Raw genomic sequence first — 20,028 nt, forward strand, 5'->3', positions numbered from 1 at the left:
CCATCTGCTGTTCTAACCAGTTTACTCAGCTGAGCTAGTCATCCTTGTCTAAAGCAATGTTCTAACTAGTATAAAACTAAATGAATAAAGAGAAGATCAATAAAATGAATAAAGATAATGTCAGAGAAAGGGCCAACTCATGTTTTATATGTAAGGATTAATTTAGCAGAAAAGTCAGAATTTATAAAATACAATGCTCATTATTAAATATGACATCATTGTTTGGTGATATAATAATGACCTAAGTGATAAAAATTGTCATACAGCGTTCATATAGTTTATGTAGTCACTGATCATCATAAACACCATGTAGCTTTTCTGGATGTGCTGTCACAGAAAAAAATTAAATCCACATTACTCATGATTTTGCATACATTTCTAAAGCATAATAAAATTTCCATTCAGTATTTTACTTTGGAAATGCTGTCTTTTCTGGGCAGTGACTCCTACTTTTACTGCGTATTAAAATATTATATACTGATAATGATTAATTGCTAGTTTTACTAGTGTGGTTTTCAATCAATCATGAGCAGAGAACCAATTCTCTATGAAAATTTAAGAACATATAAATCCATCAAATACATACAGTGCTAACTGATTTGTCTAGTAAGAAACTAGACTAAAAATAAAATTGGACCTGATTTTCAATAGTTTACACATGCCTAATCTCATAAGATAATTTGATTCCAACAATAAAGATGATTTTGCTTGGTAGATGGGTTAATTTAGGAATTCTTATCACTCACAACTCTTTGTGAATAAAAATAATAAACTATTTTCAAAAGTAAGAAACTTGTTAAGTCTGGTGTTTTTTCCCTAACTAAACTGTTCTGTTATTAGTTTTAATTTATTATAATTTCTTAAGTCACTACTCCATTAATGTTTTCAAAACTCCAAATTACGTAAAAGTCTTTATAAACTACTAATGCTGAATATGCCTTATTTTAAAATGTATTTGGTATAAACTTTAAGAAAATATGAAACATTAATATTTCTAGGAGCTTATTCAAAGAATTTAAAAATTGACAAACACACATAATGTTTAAATTTCTTCCTGAGCTGTTAGAGTCTCAAAACTATCAGTTTTAATAAAATAGTAACTGATAAATACTTAACCTAGTTTCCTTTTAAATATATAAGGTGAATTGCTTAATGTTTCTGGATAATTTGTCCCAAAAAGTGTTTATATTTAGTCAACAAAAGGGTATAAAAATTTCAGTACGTTTGATTTTTTAAATTATAAAATTATAGGTAACTAGCATATTAAATAACTTTTAATAACATTTTATAACTTCATAGTATTCATAGTACCTAACGTTATAATTCTTTTTCCTAAAATATTTCACTTAATGGAATGATAGATAAACTTATATTTAGGTCTCCTATATATGGAAAAACCATTGACACAATTGATAATTCCAGATTATACTTCTCCCTCATTAAAATTATCTTACATTATAGTACATGTCTTAATATAACATTAGAATATGTTCAATCTCTGAAAATTAAAATTAAAAAATATATATAATGCATATGATTGAAAAATTTTAAGGATATTTTTAAATCTATAACCACATATGTCAGCATAATTAGGGAGCACATATATATACATACACACACATATATACACATATAGGTTATACATATATAATTTTATCTATTCTTTTTGGTACTTAATCAAATTTATAAGAAACTGATTCAATCAACCAAAAGATTAAAAAAGATGCTTCTGTTACTAATTTGTTACTGTGTAGTAATTAAAATTTCTTAATATATACATTATCATTTTCCTATATTTCTCCTGTAGTTCTTCTTTAATAATGTATTCTGATATCACATGAATCTAAATGCAAATCATTTCATATCCTGACTATATTCCAAAACCAGTAATGATGTGGTTTAGAATAGTAACGAGTCAATTCTCTCAAAATGTAAAACTTGGGAGTTTTATGTCTATGAAGGATTTTCTGTAAGTCTTTAAAGAAGCAGAACTCTACACAAAGAAGCATAATATTTGAAATAAACTAGAAATAAATATTGAGCTGTTTACCAAGGAGACAAAATTTCAATACTGAGCCAACAAATCACAACGGCTAAATGCAAAGGGACTCCACGACAGTTTAACTCAAAGACTTACTCTGAACAAGGCAAGAGTGAACACAAAGTAAAAGGACCAGAAGAGAAGTTGGGTCAGAGAATAAGACGACTGCATTTCAGGAGCAAAAAGAGAGGTAAAACAATGTTGCTGTCCAGTGGCCTCATTTTGTCCACCTCATTACTCCTGGAATAGATTCAAACCACAGGGACCTTAGATAACATGCTAAGTCAGTTACTAGGCCAATATATGAGATGCATTCTGATGATGTGTAAAGCAAAATTTCACCTTCAGATAATGGAACAACTGATATAATTTAATGACGGTAGATGACAGAAGAACACCATAATCTCAGGAATATGAGAACCATTCCACTTGAAGACTTACAAAAATGCATGTAAGTTCAATTGGTGGCTACAACTTTGAAAACTTCCAAAAAGAAAAGTGATGTGTCTGAACCAACAGAAATTAATGAGCAAACTTGTAATGAAATTAGAACTTGAGTAATCAAAACCAGGGTGGCATCTCTTAACCCACATTTTCAACCTGAAACATTTTAGACTTAGTAGCCACATGAGCACACGCTGTGAAATGAGTGGAAATTGAGAGATGCTTGGAAGCCCCGTGGGGACTTACTGTACCTGTGTCCACATCCTTCACCTGTTGCCTGGCTAGAGTTGTCTGGCTCCACTTTGAGCTCTTGCAGAACCAGCCCTTTTTCGTGTGGTCCAGGAAAGTCCATGCCTGGCACCACCTCCTCCTCTAGGGACTCCACGTAGAAGAGAGTCCTGGCTGGCTGCTGAGTGCCCTGCCCAGGAGCCCCTTGCTGCAGCCTCGTGGCAACTGGAAGCAGGGTGCCATTCAGCGGATTGAAGGAAGAGGAGGAAGAGGACGGGGAGGACGACGAAGAGGAAGAGGAGGAAGGCTTCTTCCAGAAAGTGCTCACACCGCTTCTCTCTTGGCTTTTGAGCAGGCGACTCTGGCTGGGTCCCCAGTGCTCAAAGCTGCCACTGCCGTCCTGTTGCAGGCAGCCTCCCCCCGCCGGGCCGCCGGTGGAAGGTGACGGGTGGCTGAAGAGTTTCCAGCGGAGTCGCAGAATGTGCTTCACATCGAAGTCTTTTCGCCCAGAGCCTGACATGCTTTACGCACAGAAGGCAAAAGGCTGGCAGCTCACGCAGGAGTAGGCTGGTCAGCAGGTGGGGGAGGACAGCGGGGCCCGGGGGCGGAGGAAGAGGCGGGATGCGCCCTCTTCACCCCTAGAGCCAGAAGACGCGAGGCGGGCTGCGCGCCCTGCCAGGCGAAGGCTGGAGCGCAGACGGCAAAGCCGCGCGTTTCAGCCGCGGTCGGGTCCGCAGGACCGGGGCGTGGGGACACCACCAGGCAGGAGCAGAGGCAGGACTGGGACGCCAAAAGCTGAGAATCCTCGATGCCCGCGCGAGAGCCCCGTGTTATGGCGAGGTGGGACGACCCTTAGGCTGGAGATGCGCGAGGGAGGGAGGTCTGAGCGCTCCGAAGCTCCGGAGGCGGCTGCAGCTGGATACACCTCACTGGGATGCGCTTGTGGCAGAGCCTTAGTAGGGAAGGTGGTGGCGTTCTTGTCCTTGCAGCTCAGAGTTCAGTGTCTGGAGAGCGCAGAGAGAAAGAGCCCCAAGTCTCGAGGAAGCGTACCCCTCGCCAGATCTCTTGGTGCACCTGCGCCCCTGTCCCTGGCCTTTTCGAGGATGCCCTGATAGCCTGCCGGGTGGCTCTGAGAAAGTCAATTGCTTTCTGCAATGCCAGAAGAGGTGGTTTTATATAGTCAGTTTGTAAAAGAGAAAAATAGATATTCTAGCGCATATAGGGAGGCAAAAGAAAAAGCCCGCCTGTGAAGCTGTCAAGGTCCTCACAGTACAATTTTCTCTCTGCCTCAGCGCCTCCTCCTCCCCCGTAAGTGACGCAGATGTGCACTGGGGCCTATACGGAGAGATGGAGGGAGGGAGGGAAGGCTTCAATCTTCTTTATGCAAGTGAGACTGCTGCTCTTATTGTCCCCTTGCGTGGGTCTTGTCACCTTTTTTCACCCTCCTTCCTCACTACATTACTGTGTAGTAATACAAGGAAAGAAAACAGGCATTATGCTTTTGCATCAGTAAACACCACACATGAATCATGGTAGTGTAAACTTAATAGGCTGCCATCAGTTTGCAGGTTGCAGGTTAATGGCTTGAATTATTTAATGAACCGCGTCTTTTAACCTTTAGCCTTAGTTTCTCTGTAGTGAGACACAGAAGAAACGGATGCTGGTGTCAAAATGTGATGATGCCACCATCCTGACACTTACATTGTGATTCTGCTATTAAGGCACCCAGGCAGTGCTTCACTCCTGGGGCCAGAGGCGTACGGTAGAAATTTGAAGATGGGCATCTGAACACGGGGGACGGGTTTTGCGAAATCAGTGCATTTGGTGTGTAGCCTCGGAATGAAAGCTGTTATCAGTGTAAATCAAGAATGGAATAAAATGATAAAAGAGAATTTCAAGGTATAACCTTCTAGTACATAAATCACTGTATACTATGCATGGAAGAGTTTAGGCAATAAATGAGAACAGCCGAAGGCTACTTACTATCTTGCAAATAGGCGTTTGGAGAAGATGTGTTTTTCCCTTATATCTATACTTAGAATGGTGAGGATTGCGATCACTTTCAGTACATGACTACTTGGAATGTTTTAACCTTTCCTTTAATGAGCCATTAAAATAGAACCCAGTAGTCTTTGTTGAAGGCAAAGGGACCAGAGATGCAATGTGTTCCCTAACTTAACCAAGAATATGGTTGTTGTCCATTCATGAAATTCACAGTTTCAGTAACCCCCAACAGCATAGGAATCAACCACTGAAGTGCAGTTAGGCTACTGCTCAGTTACCCCCAAGGTTGAGCTGTAAATGTAACCAGAAACCAAAGCTAAATTGGGAGTCCTTAGGCAAAGTTGGACGCTTTAATAAAATAAGAAATTAAGTGCACAAGAGACCTATTTTTAGGGGAATAAAAATCACTATAGTGCTTTTAAAATATTGATTTATGCCACAACAGCTGGACTGCAATCCCTTGTGCCTTGATTTTTCTCTCAGTATTCAGTGATTTTTGTTTGTTTTTTGTTTATTAAGCAAAAAACCCTTTAAAGCCAACAATGGTGACAGATCATTTTTATCCAACAATGGAATCAAGTAAGCATATCCCTTAGGGAAGAAAATAGTTTATGAAATTACACATCACAAACAGGACAGAGGAAACTTTCCATCAGAAATAATGTTGAAAGTTGAAGTGAATGTAATTAATTTATATAGAAATTAGTGCTTCATGGATTATCTCACTTGATTTATTTAAAATAATATAAAATAACATAAGTCAAGTGTATCTATATTTTTCATTCACCATTCAAAAACTGTAATATAAAATTTATTTGTTATTCTAAAATTTAATTTTGCAGTTCCTTTTTCTCTGCAATACTAATAAGAATATTCCACAGTTAAAAGTTATATGTTTAAAGGACAATATTTTATATGACCCACAGGAGATATAACATTAATTTGTGGTATAAAGGAACATGAATTAAAAATATTGTCACATTTAGCAGATGGCGAATAAAGCCTATTTGTTAGTCTTGTAGTAACATTTAGTATGTTTAAAGCACTGCCAGAGCCAATTATGTAAATATAGGTACCTTTCTATATTTGTCAATCTGAATACAATATATAAGTTTGAAAAAATCACTCTTCTTGGGAATATATTTAAATAAATTTCAACTTTATTATCAAATGAAAATATTTTGAATTTAAGAATTAAATTATGCATGAAGTTATGTTAAACTGAAATGACTGACAAAGATGATTATATTATTTTCACTTGATTGTTACCATACTACAGTATTGTAAAAAAGGAAGGAGAAAATAAAACAAGAAAAAAAAATGGAAGAAAGAGAGGAAAGTGAGAAGGACGAGAAGAGAAGGAGAAAAAAGAAAGAGGGAGAGACTGCGAGAGAGGGAAAGACAGAGACAGGAAAGGAGGAAGGAAAATGCTTTGGTTGGATATTATGGCTTAACTTGGCATATTAGATAAAATCCTCGAAAAATATACTTTGTAAAATACTGCACTAATTAATTTATCTATTATTCAAAAATAAAAAAAAACTTTGATTGATCACTTAGGTCCGATGTAAACTAGTAACAAATATGAAGGAATTGGTCCCATGCAGCTTGCTGGAAGAACTCACAAAAGAGGACTGTTTAACCAGCCATAAGTAATAATTGACTTGTGAGTCAATTAAATTAAGATTTAAGATAACCAAGCTTATAGGCAAGAAGACATTGACATAATAAAGACCACTTTTAACAATCCCAACAAACACACTTTGTTTTAAAGACAGAAACTATTTAATTATTCTAACACTATTGAATTAAATTGAACTGTCAGTTGAATCAATCAGAGTCTTTCAAATGAATGTCCATATGGTTGCCATAGTTTCCTGAAACACTAAGCAAAAAGGTTAATCGGGATACAGAAAATCTGTAGAATGCTCAAGTATTTACTGTAATACACAAATACAAAACTCTTCGCATAAGTATTAAGTCAAGCATGGGTGTAAAATATATCACACTGAAAGTTTCTACAACTCAAATATTTAAACAATAAGCAAAATTGGCTTTGGATCTGTTTTAGTCCATTATCTGTTACTTGTAATAGAAAACCTGAAGGTGGGTAACTTATAAAGAAAAGGAATTTATTTATTATAGTTATGGAGGCTGAGAAGTCTAAGTTCTAGAGGCTGCATCTGGTGAAGGTCTTCTTCCTGGTGGGGACTCTCTGCAGAGTCCTGGAGCTGCACAGGCATCACATGGCAATGGGGTTAAGCATGCTATCTCAGGTCCCTCTTCCTTTTCTTATAAAGCCACTAATCCCACTTCCATGATAACCCATTAATACATTAATTCATGAGGTTCTGCCCTCAAGACCCAATCACCTCCTAAATGCCCCCCTCTCAATATTCCACAACAGAGATTAAATTTCAAAATGAATTTTGGAGGGGACAAAAATTCATACCATAGCAGAATTCAAGAATTTTCTAGACTGAAAGCTTCTCACTTTTAGTGACTATTTTCTAAACAAGCACAATTAAATGTATACTTTTCCAGGAAAAGCAATTTTTTTTTGTATCTTTTTGGCAGGTCTTCTGCAATGCCTAGAAATTTCTTCTACATGATAATACTCAATAAAAACATTTGAATGGCTAATTATGCTCAAATTTGAAAGTTCATGCCTTATAATGGCTCCTGTGATTTTGTCTTTGATTAATTTTAATAAGATGTATTTATATACATTTTATTAGTTAATTTTTGCACTGCTATAGACATTCCTGAGACTGGGTAATTTATAAAGAAAATAAGTTTAACCAGCTCACAGTTCTGCAGAGTGTACAGCCTTCTGCTTCTGGGGAGGCCTGAGGAAACTTATAATCATGGCAGAAGGCAAAGGGGAAGCAGGCACGTCCTACATGGCTGGAGCAGGAAGAAGAGAGAGCTAATGTAAAGGTGCCACACACTTTCAAATAACCAGATCTCATGAGAGTTCTATCATGAGAACAGAAAGATGGACGTCCACCCTCATGATTCCATCACCTCACACTAGGATCCTACTCTAGCACCGGGGATTATAATTTGACATGAGATTTGGGTGGGGACACAGAGCCAAACCATATCACACATTAATATAAAATATTACTTAAAATTAGAGAATACCATTTAAAATAATTATATAGAACTCTTGATGTTTACATTAAATAAAAATTGTTTTGCAGTGACTTTTTTTCCCAAAATGATTGAAACATAATACCATATAGCACAAATGCTAAGTTATCCCATGCATAATCAAGGGTTCCTACCTCTTAAAACAAATACACATAACCATTCAGGGTCTATTAATCTTCATTACAGTATAGTTATAGTTTACTTAAGTGGCAATTAAGTGACTGCTTAATAAACATTTGTAGGTATTCATTGATCCCCAGGGGCCATTTTAATCCACTCAACCTCCTTGGTTTATTTGACCTTTTGATTTAGATCTGGCAATACATTTGTATAGTTGAGGAATTCTTATATAAATTGCTGAGTTAATTTCATTAGTATGTGAATTCAAAATGGCATTAAAATAGTGAATTTCTATTAATGATGAGTCAGGTTTTATTAGTGTGTCTTTTTATTTCCCAAAATTCTGTGCAGAATATTGACAGTGGTTTATGAACATTCATTATTTTCACTTTTGTGCTGGGTCCTGTCTGGTTAATCACACTGCTGAGGGACTTTATATATATATATATATATATGTGCAGTGGCGTGATTCCTGCTCACTGCAACCTTCACCTCCTGGATTCAAGCGATTCTCTTGCCTCAGCCTCCCAAGTATCTGGGACTACAGGCACCACCACCACACCCAGCTAATTTTCGTATTTTTAGTAGAGACGGGGTTTCACCATATTGGCCAGGTTGGTCTCAAACTCCTGACGCTGTGATCCTCACATCTCGGCCTCCCAAAGTGCTGGGATTACAGGCATAAGCCACAGCGCCTGGCCTATGATGTGATTTTTAAAACACTTTCTATCTCTTTTATGAAAATATTTATAGATTGAAAACAAATATATATAGACATATAGATATAGATAAATGTAATATACATATACATTTAATATGTATTGCAAGGATATTTTCTAATGAGTAAAACACATTTGATGGCATGATATCCTATTTTGTATAACACTAGAGTCTTTAAAAAAGAAAACTGCTTAACTAATACTTATTTACAAAGGGTTAAGATTTCCCTAGCATTAAAAAAGTAATTTCATTATTTTGTATATCGCACTGAAATTTGCCTGTATCACTGTGGGGTGAGGTGAGTCCCCTGAAATTTTAATCAGGATGATCAAAATAAAATAGTAAGATTATAGTTTATAAAGTACAGATTTGGAAGTTATAGGAGTGTAAGATATTCATATACATATAGATAAAATAGTATAACTTTGTGGATATTTTATTTTCTGTTGTCTCTTTTGAGACATGGGCTTTTGGAGACTTTAAAATATTTTCTCAAATCAGGTTACTACATTTCTCTTTCCATCTTGAGACGTATTTGCCAAAACTTTATATTTTCATTCACCTGCATTATTACCAGACCTTTTAAAAATCTAGGACAAAAATTCATGGCTTTAAAAGCTAAGATCTAGTTTGTCTTAACATAATTCTAATTATGGATATAACGTAAATTACAAATAGTTTTCAAATGCTCTTTTTTCCACAAGTTTATGTGTAAGTAATATGTGAAGTTATAACACCCCAAAACAACATTTTTTAGTTAATCTGTTTTAGAAATAGTACTGTGATTTTTATTTCAAATAAATTATATATTCAGAGTATTGGGAAGATTATTCTAAGAAATCAAATTACTTTGAAACATTATTACTAGAAGTAAATTGGCTTCCAAAATCTAATTTGAAAATCACAACTTGACACTTAATATATTTTCCTGAGTTTTACACCCAGTCAGGATGCTTTTGGCTCACCAGTCCAAAAGAATATTACTTGTCAGCCCCATGGGAAGCTAACAAGTTGACCCTTTGCCTTGAAGACTGTCTCCTGCAAATGTGGTGACCTCTCCCTTTCTGTATAACTCTAGTCACTGGCCATCATGGCACATGTAAATTCTCATTCTTTATTGCTCAAAGGAAATATGACATGGACTTCACACAATAATATACTAAAGTCTAAAAAATATTAAAACAGATAAATCTGTAAATTAAAGCATACATATAATTATTGAAATTATAGCCTACTTAAGATTTCATGTGATGTCTAGGACAAAATTACAAGTAAAATAATAGCGGCAAAAGGAATGATGAGTTTTCAGATTATATTACATTTTTTAAATTTCTTCACACTAGGTAGATTCCCAGATTAAACACAGAGTATTTTCTTCAACGGTTACGTATGAAACATTTTATACATCATATTATTATTTTCTTCTTAGTTGGATAATGACTCAAGAAACTAAGAAAGGAACTATTATTTTATGACATCCTACTAAGTGCCAGACAATGATTTCATTCTATCTTGATACAAATCTTATTTAGGTAGGCATTATAAAACAGGCTTAATATGAAAAGAAGTAGAATCAACTGGCCACTAATATTTTCTTATATTAATTGTTTTAGATACTCCTCCATAAGCCGTACTTTTTCTCCTATTTTAAAATTAACGTATGAGAACTAAAAAAAGTGACAAACTCATTAAAGGCAGGGATTCTCGATATCATTTCCTCAGCTGTGTGAGCTCTGCTTGAATAGAAGAGAGACTCCTGGTATTCTCAAGATTGAGCTCTCTTTCTAACGTGTGTGTGTGTGTGTGCGCATGTGTGGGTGTGTTAGTCCCTTTTTTGCTGCTATAACAGAACACTACATACTGGGTAATTTATAAAGAACATAAATTTATTCTCTCATAGTTCTGGAGGCTGGGAAGTTCAAGACCAATGCACTAGAATTTGGTCTAAAGAGAATCTTCTTGCTCTGAACACACATAGTAGAAGGCAGAAGGGCAAGAGAGAGAACAAAGTCTGTGTCTCCACACGGCAGAAGAGCAGAAGAGACAGAACCTACTCCTGTAAGTCCATTTTATAATGTCATTAATCCATTCACAGGGAGGGAGTCCTCATGACAGAAACACCTCCCAAAAGGCTCACTTCCCAACACTGTGGCATTACGGATTAAGTTTCCAACAGAAGAATGTGAAGAAATAAGTTCAGACCATAGCAGTGTGTATTGTTTTCAAGTCTATATGTATGTTTGTGTATTTGTGTAGATACATGGGTGGCTATATCTCTATAGAAACAAAAATAATGGTTTTTTTGGGGGGGCAACAAATTTTGGAAAATGAAGATGGTCTTACTAGACTAGGATGGTTCTGCAGGGCAAAGAACATGTCTTATTTAATTTTGAATTCACAGTGTCTAACTGTCTATCATGGCATGAAACACCAGTAAATAATGGATGGTTTTGAGTTTATCATAATGAGAAATGGATAAGAGTAATAACACTTTATAGTGGAGGAGAGGTCAGGAAACATATAATACTTTTTTTTAAAAGTACCGTGAAACTGCGGTTCTACAATTATTTAGTAGGAAAACAAATAGAATTATAAAAATAGTGGTTTCAGAATATTTTGGTGCCCTCATTTGTATTTCTAAAGTACTATAAAATACTCAAGAAAAATTCAGCATATATTATGTATATTCAGTTTATCAAACAGGAAATGCAATGTGCAAGTTAGGAAGTGCTTTTATTGTAATTCTCAAAATTGTATTTTTAAATCAAGAAAGAAATCTTCACATTTAAATCCATAAGCTTTAGTTACATTAAAAATTCAATCTCTGCATTATCATCCTTTCATTTATTCAAACATAATTTTTATTGAGCACTTACTCTGTGCCAAGCCATGTTCAAGGTGATGGGGGTGTATCAGTTAAAAAAAAAAAAAGTAGACCAAAATCTGTGCCCTCAAGCACCTTACATTCTTGAGGTGAGAGATAGAAACTAAAATTCAACAAATAATAAGTGTATCAGATAATGGAGACATCATCCATGGAGATAAATAAACCATGGAAGAAATATAGGGAGTTTTGAAGGAAAGGCGGGCTGAGCTTTAAGTAATCTACATGCTTAAGCTCCACTGATAAGGTGGTATTTCTCCTGTGTCCAAAAATAAGTGAAAGCATGGACTGTTCATGTATGAGCGACAGTGCCATAGCAGAAGGAATAGAAAAGCAAGGGCCTGGGGCCATGATAAAGTTTGGTGTATTTAAGGGGTAATAAGTACTAGAAGCGAGTGAGCAGAAACGAAAGGAGCTCTATTGGAGTTCAAGGAGGCAGCAGACAAGATACCAGACCACTTACAGGATATTTTAAGCCAGTGCACAGATATCAGTTTTTATTCTGAATGAGATGGAAAGCCATTGGAGGATTTGGAGCATTGGAGTGATAGCATCTGACTTCCATTTTCTAAGATCACTCTGGCAGATGTGATAGGAATAAACAGAAGAAAGCAAGGTAGAGAAAAGAAAAACAATGGACAGACTATAGAATAAAGAATCTAAGAGATGATGTAAATGTGGACCAGACATTGTTGCCAGGTCTGGCATTCATAGGGAATCGATTTTCCTTAAAGTTCATGGTCTTTTTCTTTTCATTTTTAGATGGGAAGCTATGTTATAGATAGTCTTGTCTATCTTTTACTCCCCTAAAATAACTAATTTCTCTATTTTTTTCTGTTCTTCACTGATGCAGAATGCTCACATAAACCTAAAGCATGTTCAGGTCTTCCTCGGCTATATATTCCTACAAGATAAAGTAATTTATATTTTACCCTGATTTACAAAAGAGGGTATAAACTTGTACTTATGCAATATGAATATGTTTTATACCTAATTTACGGCATAAGGACTATAGTCAACAATGTTCTATTACACTAGAAAGTTGCTAAGACAGCAGATTTGGATGCTCTCATCTCTCCCTGTCTCTCTCCTTCTCTCTCACACACATACACACAAAAGTAACCATTTTAGGTGATGAATACGTTGATTTGCTTAACTGTGGTAATCAGTTAACTATATATACCTATATCAAAACATCATGTTGTATACTCTAAATATATACAATTATAAAAATGAAAAGAACTATGCTTTTTCCTGGTGCATTTCAAATTTAGCTAGAGGGATAATCAAAGCTCTTCCTCACTCTTCAAGGATTGACAAAAATGCTATGGGCAGTGCAGGAAGTCACAGCCTGAGCAGTGCATCCTATAAATATATTTGCATAAAGCATTTAAATTATAACATTTGAAAAACAGTATGTGCATTATTCCTCCTAGTTGCCTACTGACTGGAAAGCAACATTGTAGAATGGAACGTCACAGGCTTTGAAATCAAATCATGACCCAAACCCTTCTCTGCTGCTTACAATTTGTATAACCTTGGGCAAAGTACTTAATTTCTTTGAGTCTCAGCTTTCTTATCTGCAAAATAGAAGTTAATGTGTAGGTCAAATAAAATAAAACCTGTTAAACAAGTAGCACATTGTTGGTGCCTAAGTAACAGTAGATATTGATGTTTACTTTGAAAATATTTGTGTATTTAAATGACCTTTATATTGTTGTAAAAAAAAGTTTAAAAATAAAGCTTTCAATACTTAGTTGGCTTTGCAACTTTCAAAGTCATTTTGGAAAATATCCAGATTACTATTCACTTGAGTATTCACAACATAGAATCACTGATTAATCACAACATTGATTTTTTGGTGAGCTTGTAGTTTTGTAAGCCAATGACAAAAATTGAAAATCAATCTTTTACATTATTTTATTCTAGGAATAGTCAGAATTCATAGATGTCTGCATATTAGGGATATTCTAAAATCATTTCAAGTAGGAGAACTGTAATAAAATATTTGCTTCAGTTGACAAATCACTTAAGTTAATTTTATCCTCTCTTGTGAGTTGGGAGAATAATGAGAAGTTAATGAATAAGTAATTTAGATTACAAAAAAAATCTTGGCAATAGACTGTAAGGAACTTAACAGAAATGACATTTCACTAAGTAAATCTCTGATAGTGTGAGTGAAACAATAAATTTTACTAGGAAAACTAGAGGTTATTTTGTCAGTTATGAAACCTGACCATTAATATATATATATTTTTTTTTTTTTTTTTTGAGACGGAGTCTCGCTCTGTCACCCAGCCTGGAGTGCAGTGGCGCGATCTCCGCTCACTGCAAGCTCCGCCTCCCGGGTTCACGCCATTCTCCTGCCTCAGCCTCCCGAGTAGCTGGGACTACAGGCGCCCGCCACCACGCCCGGCTAATTTTTTTGTATTTTTAGTAGAGACGGGGTTTCACCATGTTAGCCAGGATGGTCTCGATCTCCTGACCTCGTGATCCGCCCGCCTCGGCCTCCCAAAGTGCTGGGATTACAGGCGTGAGCCACTGCGCCCAGCCGACCATTAATATTTATTGAACTGGGTATACGGAATTTATGGATATTATCTACCAGATACAATGCATTATAAAGCCATCATTGTGGGTTTTTTTTGTAGAAAAAAATTTATTCAAATGAAATGCTAGTCACATTTCTGGTTTTGAGTAAGAATGCCATATATACATACATATATATATATTTCATTTATACATAGAGAGAAAGAGAGAGAGAGACTGGAAATTTTTTTAAAAAATTAATTTGTTTCAAAGAAACAGGCTATCAGTAAGCTAACTTTTCTACATTTATGTTATTTTTATGACTATCACAGAATGCTAGAATAATTTGTATTATAAAATAGACTTAAAATTTCCTCTGATTTTGTAGATTCCTGCCTGTGGAAACTAAAATTGACACTTATATTCAACAGAACAAGCTTACCAGAAGATTCATTTATTATTTCTGATATACTCTTACAGATATATACTTTTTTTTTTTTTGAGACAGAGTTTAGCTCTTGTTGCCCAGGCTGGAGTGCAGTGGCACAATCTTGGCTCAGATATATACTTTTATACGAGCATTGCAAACCCAGACTATAGATTTCTGGCACTCAAAAATATGTCAAGCCATGCAAAGCTAATTGAAACCACTGAATATTTCAATAAATCAATCAGTCAGTATTGAGAATCAGCTGTGTGCTCAGCACTGTGCAGTCAAGTGGACAGGGACATATCTTGGCAGAAGACACACACACACACAAAAGAAGGATTTTAAAGTCTAACTAACCCCACAAAAAGATGTTTTAAACCCTTACTCTTATCATATACATACAGCTTATGCATCAGTTTTTCACAATTATTTCTCATGCTTGTCTCTCAAACTTACAAAAATGAGGTCAGAGAGGCCTAGTTAGCAATCACACAGTTCTCTAGCAATCACACAGTCAGCCCTACAGGAGTCCATTTTTTTTAACAAGAGAGAATTTTACAGGCTATGGAGAGTTATAAAATTTTAATTTTCATATGCAACATAATAACTCTTAAAGTTGCTTACTTTCTCTTATAAGATTGTCTTTCTCTGACCCAGTTCTGAGCCCCATTTTCCTCTGCTCTGGGTTGTGATCTCTAATAAATCTTTAGAGTAAAGCTGTTATTACAGTGTGAACTGATTGTTCTCTATTCAAATGATATCGTGTGTATACATGCACATGGAGTTTGAAGGGATTCAAATTACAGTGAATAATAAAAATCAATAACTTTAAAGTGAAAAAAATACAGGTTGAACATCTGTAATATGAAAATTCCAAACCCAAACAGTTCTAACATCTGGAACTTTTTGAATGATGACCTGATGACATAAGTGAAAAATTTAGCACCTGACTTCATGTGACAGGCAGAAGTCAAAATTCAGTCAAACCTTTTTGTCATGCTCAAAAAAACTTGAATATTATGTAAAATTTATCTTCAGACTATGTGTATAAAGTCAGTGATTATGAAACATGAATGAATTTCATGTTGAAACTTGGGTTCCATCCACAAGATATTTCATGATATATATGCAAATATTTCACACAAAAAAATCCAAAATCTGAAAACATTTATGGTCCCAAGCATTTTGGAATATGTATATTTAACCTGCAGTTTACATTTACTTATTTTTGACAGACAGTAGTAGTTCAACTCATGTGACACGTAAGAATTGATAGGCATTAAAAAGGTAAATAAGTGGAATCAACTTATAGCAGACATTGAACTCCACACATTTGCAATTTTTTCTTGTTATTTTATCATTACCATGGAGGTTATGGGAGTTTTAAGGTGTCAGTGACCCTTATTACCTTTAATATGTCCCCTTTCAATAGGATATCCCAAAAGAAAATAAAAAGGAATTTTATGGAATGTTAACATATAGTTGAGAAATGGTTTCAATGATGTCAAAAAGATTCAGGAGAACTACTATACAAAAAATAGAGAATCAGTAAGGAGAAATCTGCTGATGGCCTTTAATTAAGTTAGCGATTTAATTAATCTAACACTTGGTTAGAACAAGACCATCCAATATAGACAGAGTTAAATTTTTAATAATAATTTAGACTGTTAGGAGGAGGCCATCAAATATTTGTCATTAAATTGTTGGAGTCTATTCAGTCATGGAACAAGTATTTACTGAACACTTGCTTTAGGCACATAACCATGCACTATAAAGCAAGCTTCCACTATCCAAACAGAGCTTGCACTTTATTTAGTGAGAAAAACCATAAACAACTAAACAATAAAAATAGCTCAATGTTTTGGTAAGTAACCATTTGGTGAGGTGGAAAATGACAATGCACCGACAGTTCCCTGCTTTAAATAAAATCTGCACATATACACCATGGAATACTATGCAGCCATAAAAAATGATGAGTTCATGTCCTTTGTAGGGACATGGATGAAGCTGAAAACCATCATTCTCAGCAAACTATCGCAAGGACAAAAAACCAAACATCGCATGTTCTCACTCATAGGTGGGAATTGAACAATGAGAACACACGGACGCAGGAAGGGGAACATCACACACCGGGGCCTGTTGTGGGGTGGGGGGAGGGGGAGGGATAGCATTTGGAGATATACCTAATGTTAAATGATGAGTTAGTGGGTGCAGCACACCAACATGGCACATGTATACATATGTAACTAACCTGCATGTTGTGCACATGTACCCTAAAACTTAAAGTATAATAAAAAAAAGAAAAGAGAGAAGCCATCCTTGTCAACTTGAGGTTAGAACTGATCTAAAGGAGAGAAAAGATAAAAAATAGAATAAGAGATAGAAAAGACAAAGAGAATAAATAAATGGAATCTGAAAAATACAAGGAAATGATCAACGTAAGAGCAGGAAACCTCACAAATTAGACAGGGAATGACTACTGAAAGCCACTCGGGTAGCAAAGAGGATGGGATATCAAAGGAACATAAAGATCACTGCTCATGATAGTATGGGAGGAGAGGGAAGAGATACCGTTAGAGAGTTTTATTTCATAGCATAGAGTTTGATTTTAATTCTATCTCCAATAGAAACTGAGTGAAGTGTTTTAAGGAGGGAAAGGGTGTATAATTTAAGATTTTAAGAAAGGTGACCTGTATTGGATTAGAGAAAGTAAGAGTCAAAAGAAAGAAATGAATCATCTGGAAATATTTTTTTTCTCCACCCAAAGATTCAATAATGTAGCCAAGAATTATTCAGTAACAAGGTTCAGAAATAAGAAGCTGGAGGGTATTAATGCTTTCATTCATACAGATGAGCTCTCTTAATTTAGGAAATGTAGAACTAGAATTGATATTTCATAAATAGATATAATTTACAGCACAAGAAATTGTATATTCTCAAGTACTTTAACATATATTATCTTATGTTATAAACTGTGATGACTTTTAAAAGGAAAATAGCGATCTTTAGAAGTGAGAGTAAAGGTAAGATCTTGGAGATGAGAAGCAGTACACCATGGGAAAAGCAAGAAGGAGGAGGAATGTTATGTGCAATTAATGTGGTCAGGAAAGAGATTGATATAATGAATGAATTGAAAGGATTTTGTGGGATGAAGTAAATTTGAAAGACAACAGTGGCAGTTATTAATATTTTTAGATTATTAATCTAAAGATTTAAAAATTATATAACCTGTGCACATTTTTTATCTGTGTCTTGCATTTTTAGAATTATGTTCTAGATATCCTGAAAGTGCCATACCACACTAATCCCTTCTTGCACAAATTGAGGAAAGATGTTCATAATCCACAATGCTTTATCCCAAGAAAGAACAATAGATTTTAAACCTATATTGCCAATATAGGAGTGCAACTGACATGTGTCCCAGAAATTGTACCTGGGAAAACTCAAAAATTTTACTCTACCACCATTCTAGCCTCAATTCCTCTGAAGATTAACTCAATTCTATTGTCTTTTGTTCATCTAGTATTATATCTTTAACTTACAATTTAAACTTCCTAAATGCAAAGTTTTCTAACACTAAAGCACTAGTAGTCCATTTGGTCTTACGATTTAACTTGAGAGTTATACAGCTCTAAATAAAATGTTATTGTAAATACTTATAAATCCTTGAAAATTAACTGAATAAAACATGTAATGTCATTCATTATCTCCTGTCTTTCTTAGAGAGAGATCTACATCAAAATTATCTCAGAGAAGAAAAGATTCATAAAACAAATGTGTACGGCTGAGAAATAAATAAACTGAAACTCTCCATGAGTCAAAATGACATTTCTTCTAATGTTTATAAAAGAAACATAAATATTTGTACATTTTTATGAAACTGTAGTATGTATACTTGAGGATTCTTTCAAAACAGTTTATGTAAAACATTATAGAATTCAACAAGTCCAAAGATAAGAAATTGAAGTAAGGAAGGGTTCAAGGAAATGACTCAAAGGGAGAGATAGAAAGATAGGCATTTGATCTTGGTTAAATGAGAGGAATATTATAAAAATCTACCAAAATCTGAAAATGATACAGATAGATCTTACTCTGAAAGCAACCAGACCTGGATATTAATTCCAGCTCTAGAACTTACTAACTTGTGTAAACTTGAAATAATTCCAAATTCTCTTAGAGACTTTGTTTTCTAATTTGTAAAACTGAAGTTATAATACTTCACAAGCTTTTGCGGAAAAATAAATATATATTTTATCATAAGGTTCAACATATAGAAGTTACTCAGCAAATATTAATCTAGGTCTTCCTATATCCTGTCTCTAAATCGAAATTCTCCATGATAAATACATTATTATGTAATAAGCAAATTGCAAAACTCTTAGATTTTGCCAGATACTATAGATAGAAAATATTATTGCAGTTTAAGTATTGAAATAATTTACTGATGCCCATAAGTTGTAACTAATTGAAGTTGACGTCAAGGAATAATTGTGCATCTTAACAATAAACTCTTTAATGGCAATTTTAGATTATTACATTGATTAACTAATAGTAAAGTACAGCAAGATTTATGTTGTCAAAATCTTTGGCCATCATCTCTAGTCACTAGAGTGAATATTGAGAGTGAATGTGAAGAATGTTCAAAGTTGTATTTACTATTGAAGATATTACCTATTTTTAGTGTAAACATCCCTATGTTCCTACGACATAGCCTAGGTGTAAAGGTCACCTTGTGAAGGCAGTGGACAGATGGTGAAGGCTTGTACCACTGTAACTCTGCTAAACTTAGAAAAGATCTGAAAATACCACTGATAGGTAACATCCTATATTCTGTCCACAGAAATGAAATGAGAACTATTTGGGTAAGGGAAAAAAAATTCCAAATATATTATGTTAAGCCAATAACAATTCACCATTAAGTAATGAAAAATACATATCAAAAAGAGAAGTCTAGGAAGAAAGGAGTTATTTGTACACAGAAAATTCTCATAATAAATATTTAACTCAGTGCCTGAGGTTGTCACCAAGGATCTCACTTTTTGAATTATTGTATTTATTTAAGATCAGAATATATAAAGAATATATAACATTGGTGTTATTTGTAATTTACAGTTCAATTGCTAAAATGTCATTTCAGAGTATGTTAAATTTACGGTGTAGGCTTTTTGAAAATAAGATTTTCCTTGATGAAATACAAACAGGATTGAATTTATTTTGTTAATTTAATTTGTACATAATAGATTTAGAGACACGACATTAAATCTAGTGAAAAGCATTTGTTATTAAATTTCACATGCCATTTTTCTTTATATTATTTCCTTAGCATTTAAAGAAAGTATAAAGAACATACAGTCCTGTATTATTTTTTGCCTTTGTGTATTAGCAAGTAACCATCATTTCCCAAGCAAACATTGGTGGGCGGTCTCAGCTCTTTCCTTCCCAAAACATTAAATAATTAATAATGTCACCTGC

General features: G+C 34.7%; 1 protein-coding gene and 1 long non-coding RNA gene across 4 annotated transcripts in view; one reads left to right on the plus strand and one right to left on the minus strand.

Moving 5' to 3' along the window:
• The window catches only part of KLHL1 (kelch like family member 1), a 413,680-nt gene extending 410,060 nt beyond the window's left edge, over positions 1-3,620 (minus strand). Inside the window, exon 1 of the mRNA XM_019039881.3 lies at positions 2,737-3,620. Coding sequence (XP_018895426.1) covers positions 2,737-3,233 — 497 coding nt within the window. The 5' untranslated portion in view covers positions 3,234-3,620. The remainder of the gene's footprint in view (positions 1-2,736) is intronic.
• LOC134757012 (uncharacterized) overlaps positions 3,360-20,028 on the plus strand; it is a 58,566-nt gene continuing 41,897 nt past the window's right edge. For 2 of the 3 annotated variants that reach the window (XR_010130604.1, XR_010130605.1), the window contains exons 1-2: positions 3,360-4,021; positions 10,614-10,771. This is a non-coding gene — a long non-coding RNA (uncharacterized lncRNA). The remainder of the gene's footprint in view (positions 4,022-10,613; positions 10,772-20,028) is intronic. The other variant, XR_010130603.1, reaches the window with a different exon arrangement.

The sequence above is a fragment of the Gorilla gorilla genome, chromosome 14 (assembly GCF_029281585.2).
Source record: "Gorilla gorilla gorilla isolate KB3781 chromosome 14, NHGRI_mGorGor1-v2.1_pri, whole genome shotgun sequence".
Lineage (NCBI taxonomy): Eukaryota > Metazoa > Chordata > Mammalia > Primates > Hominidae > Gorilla > Gorilla gorilla.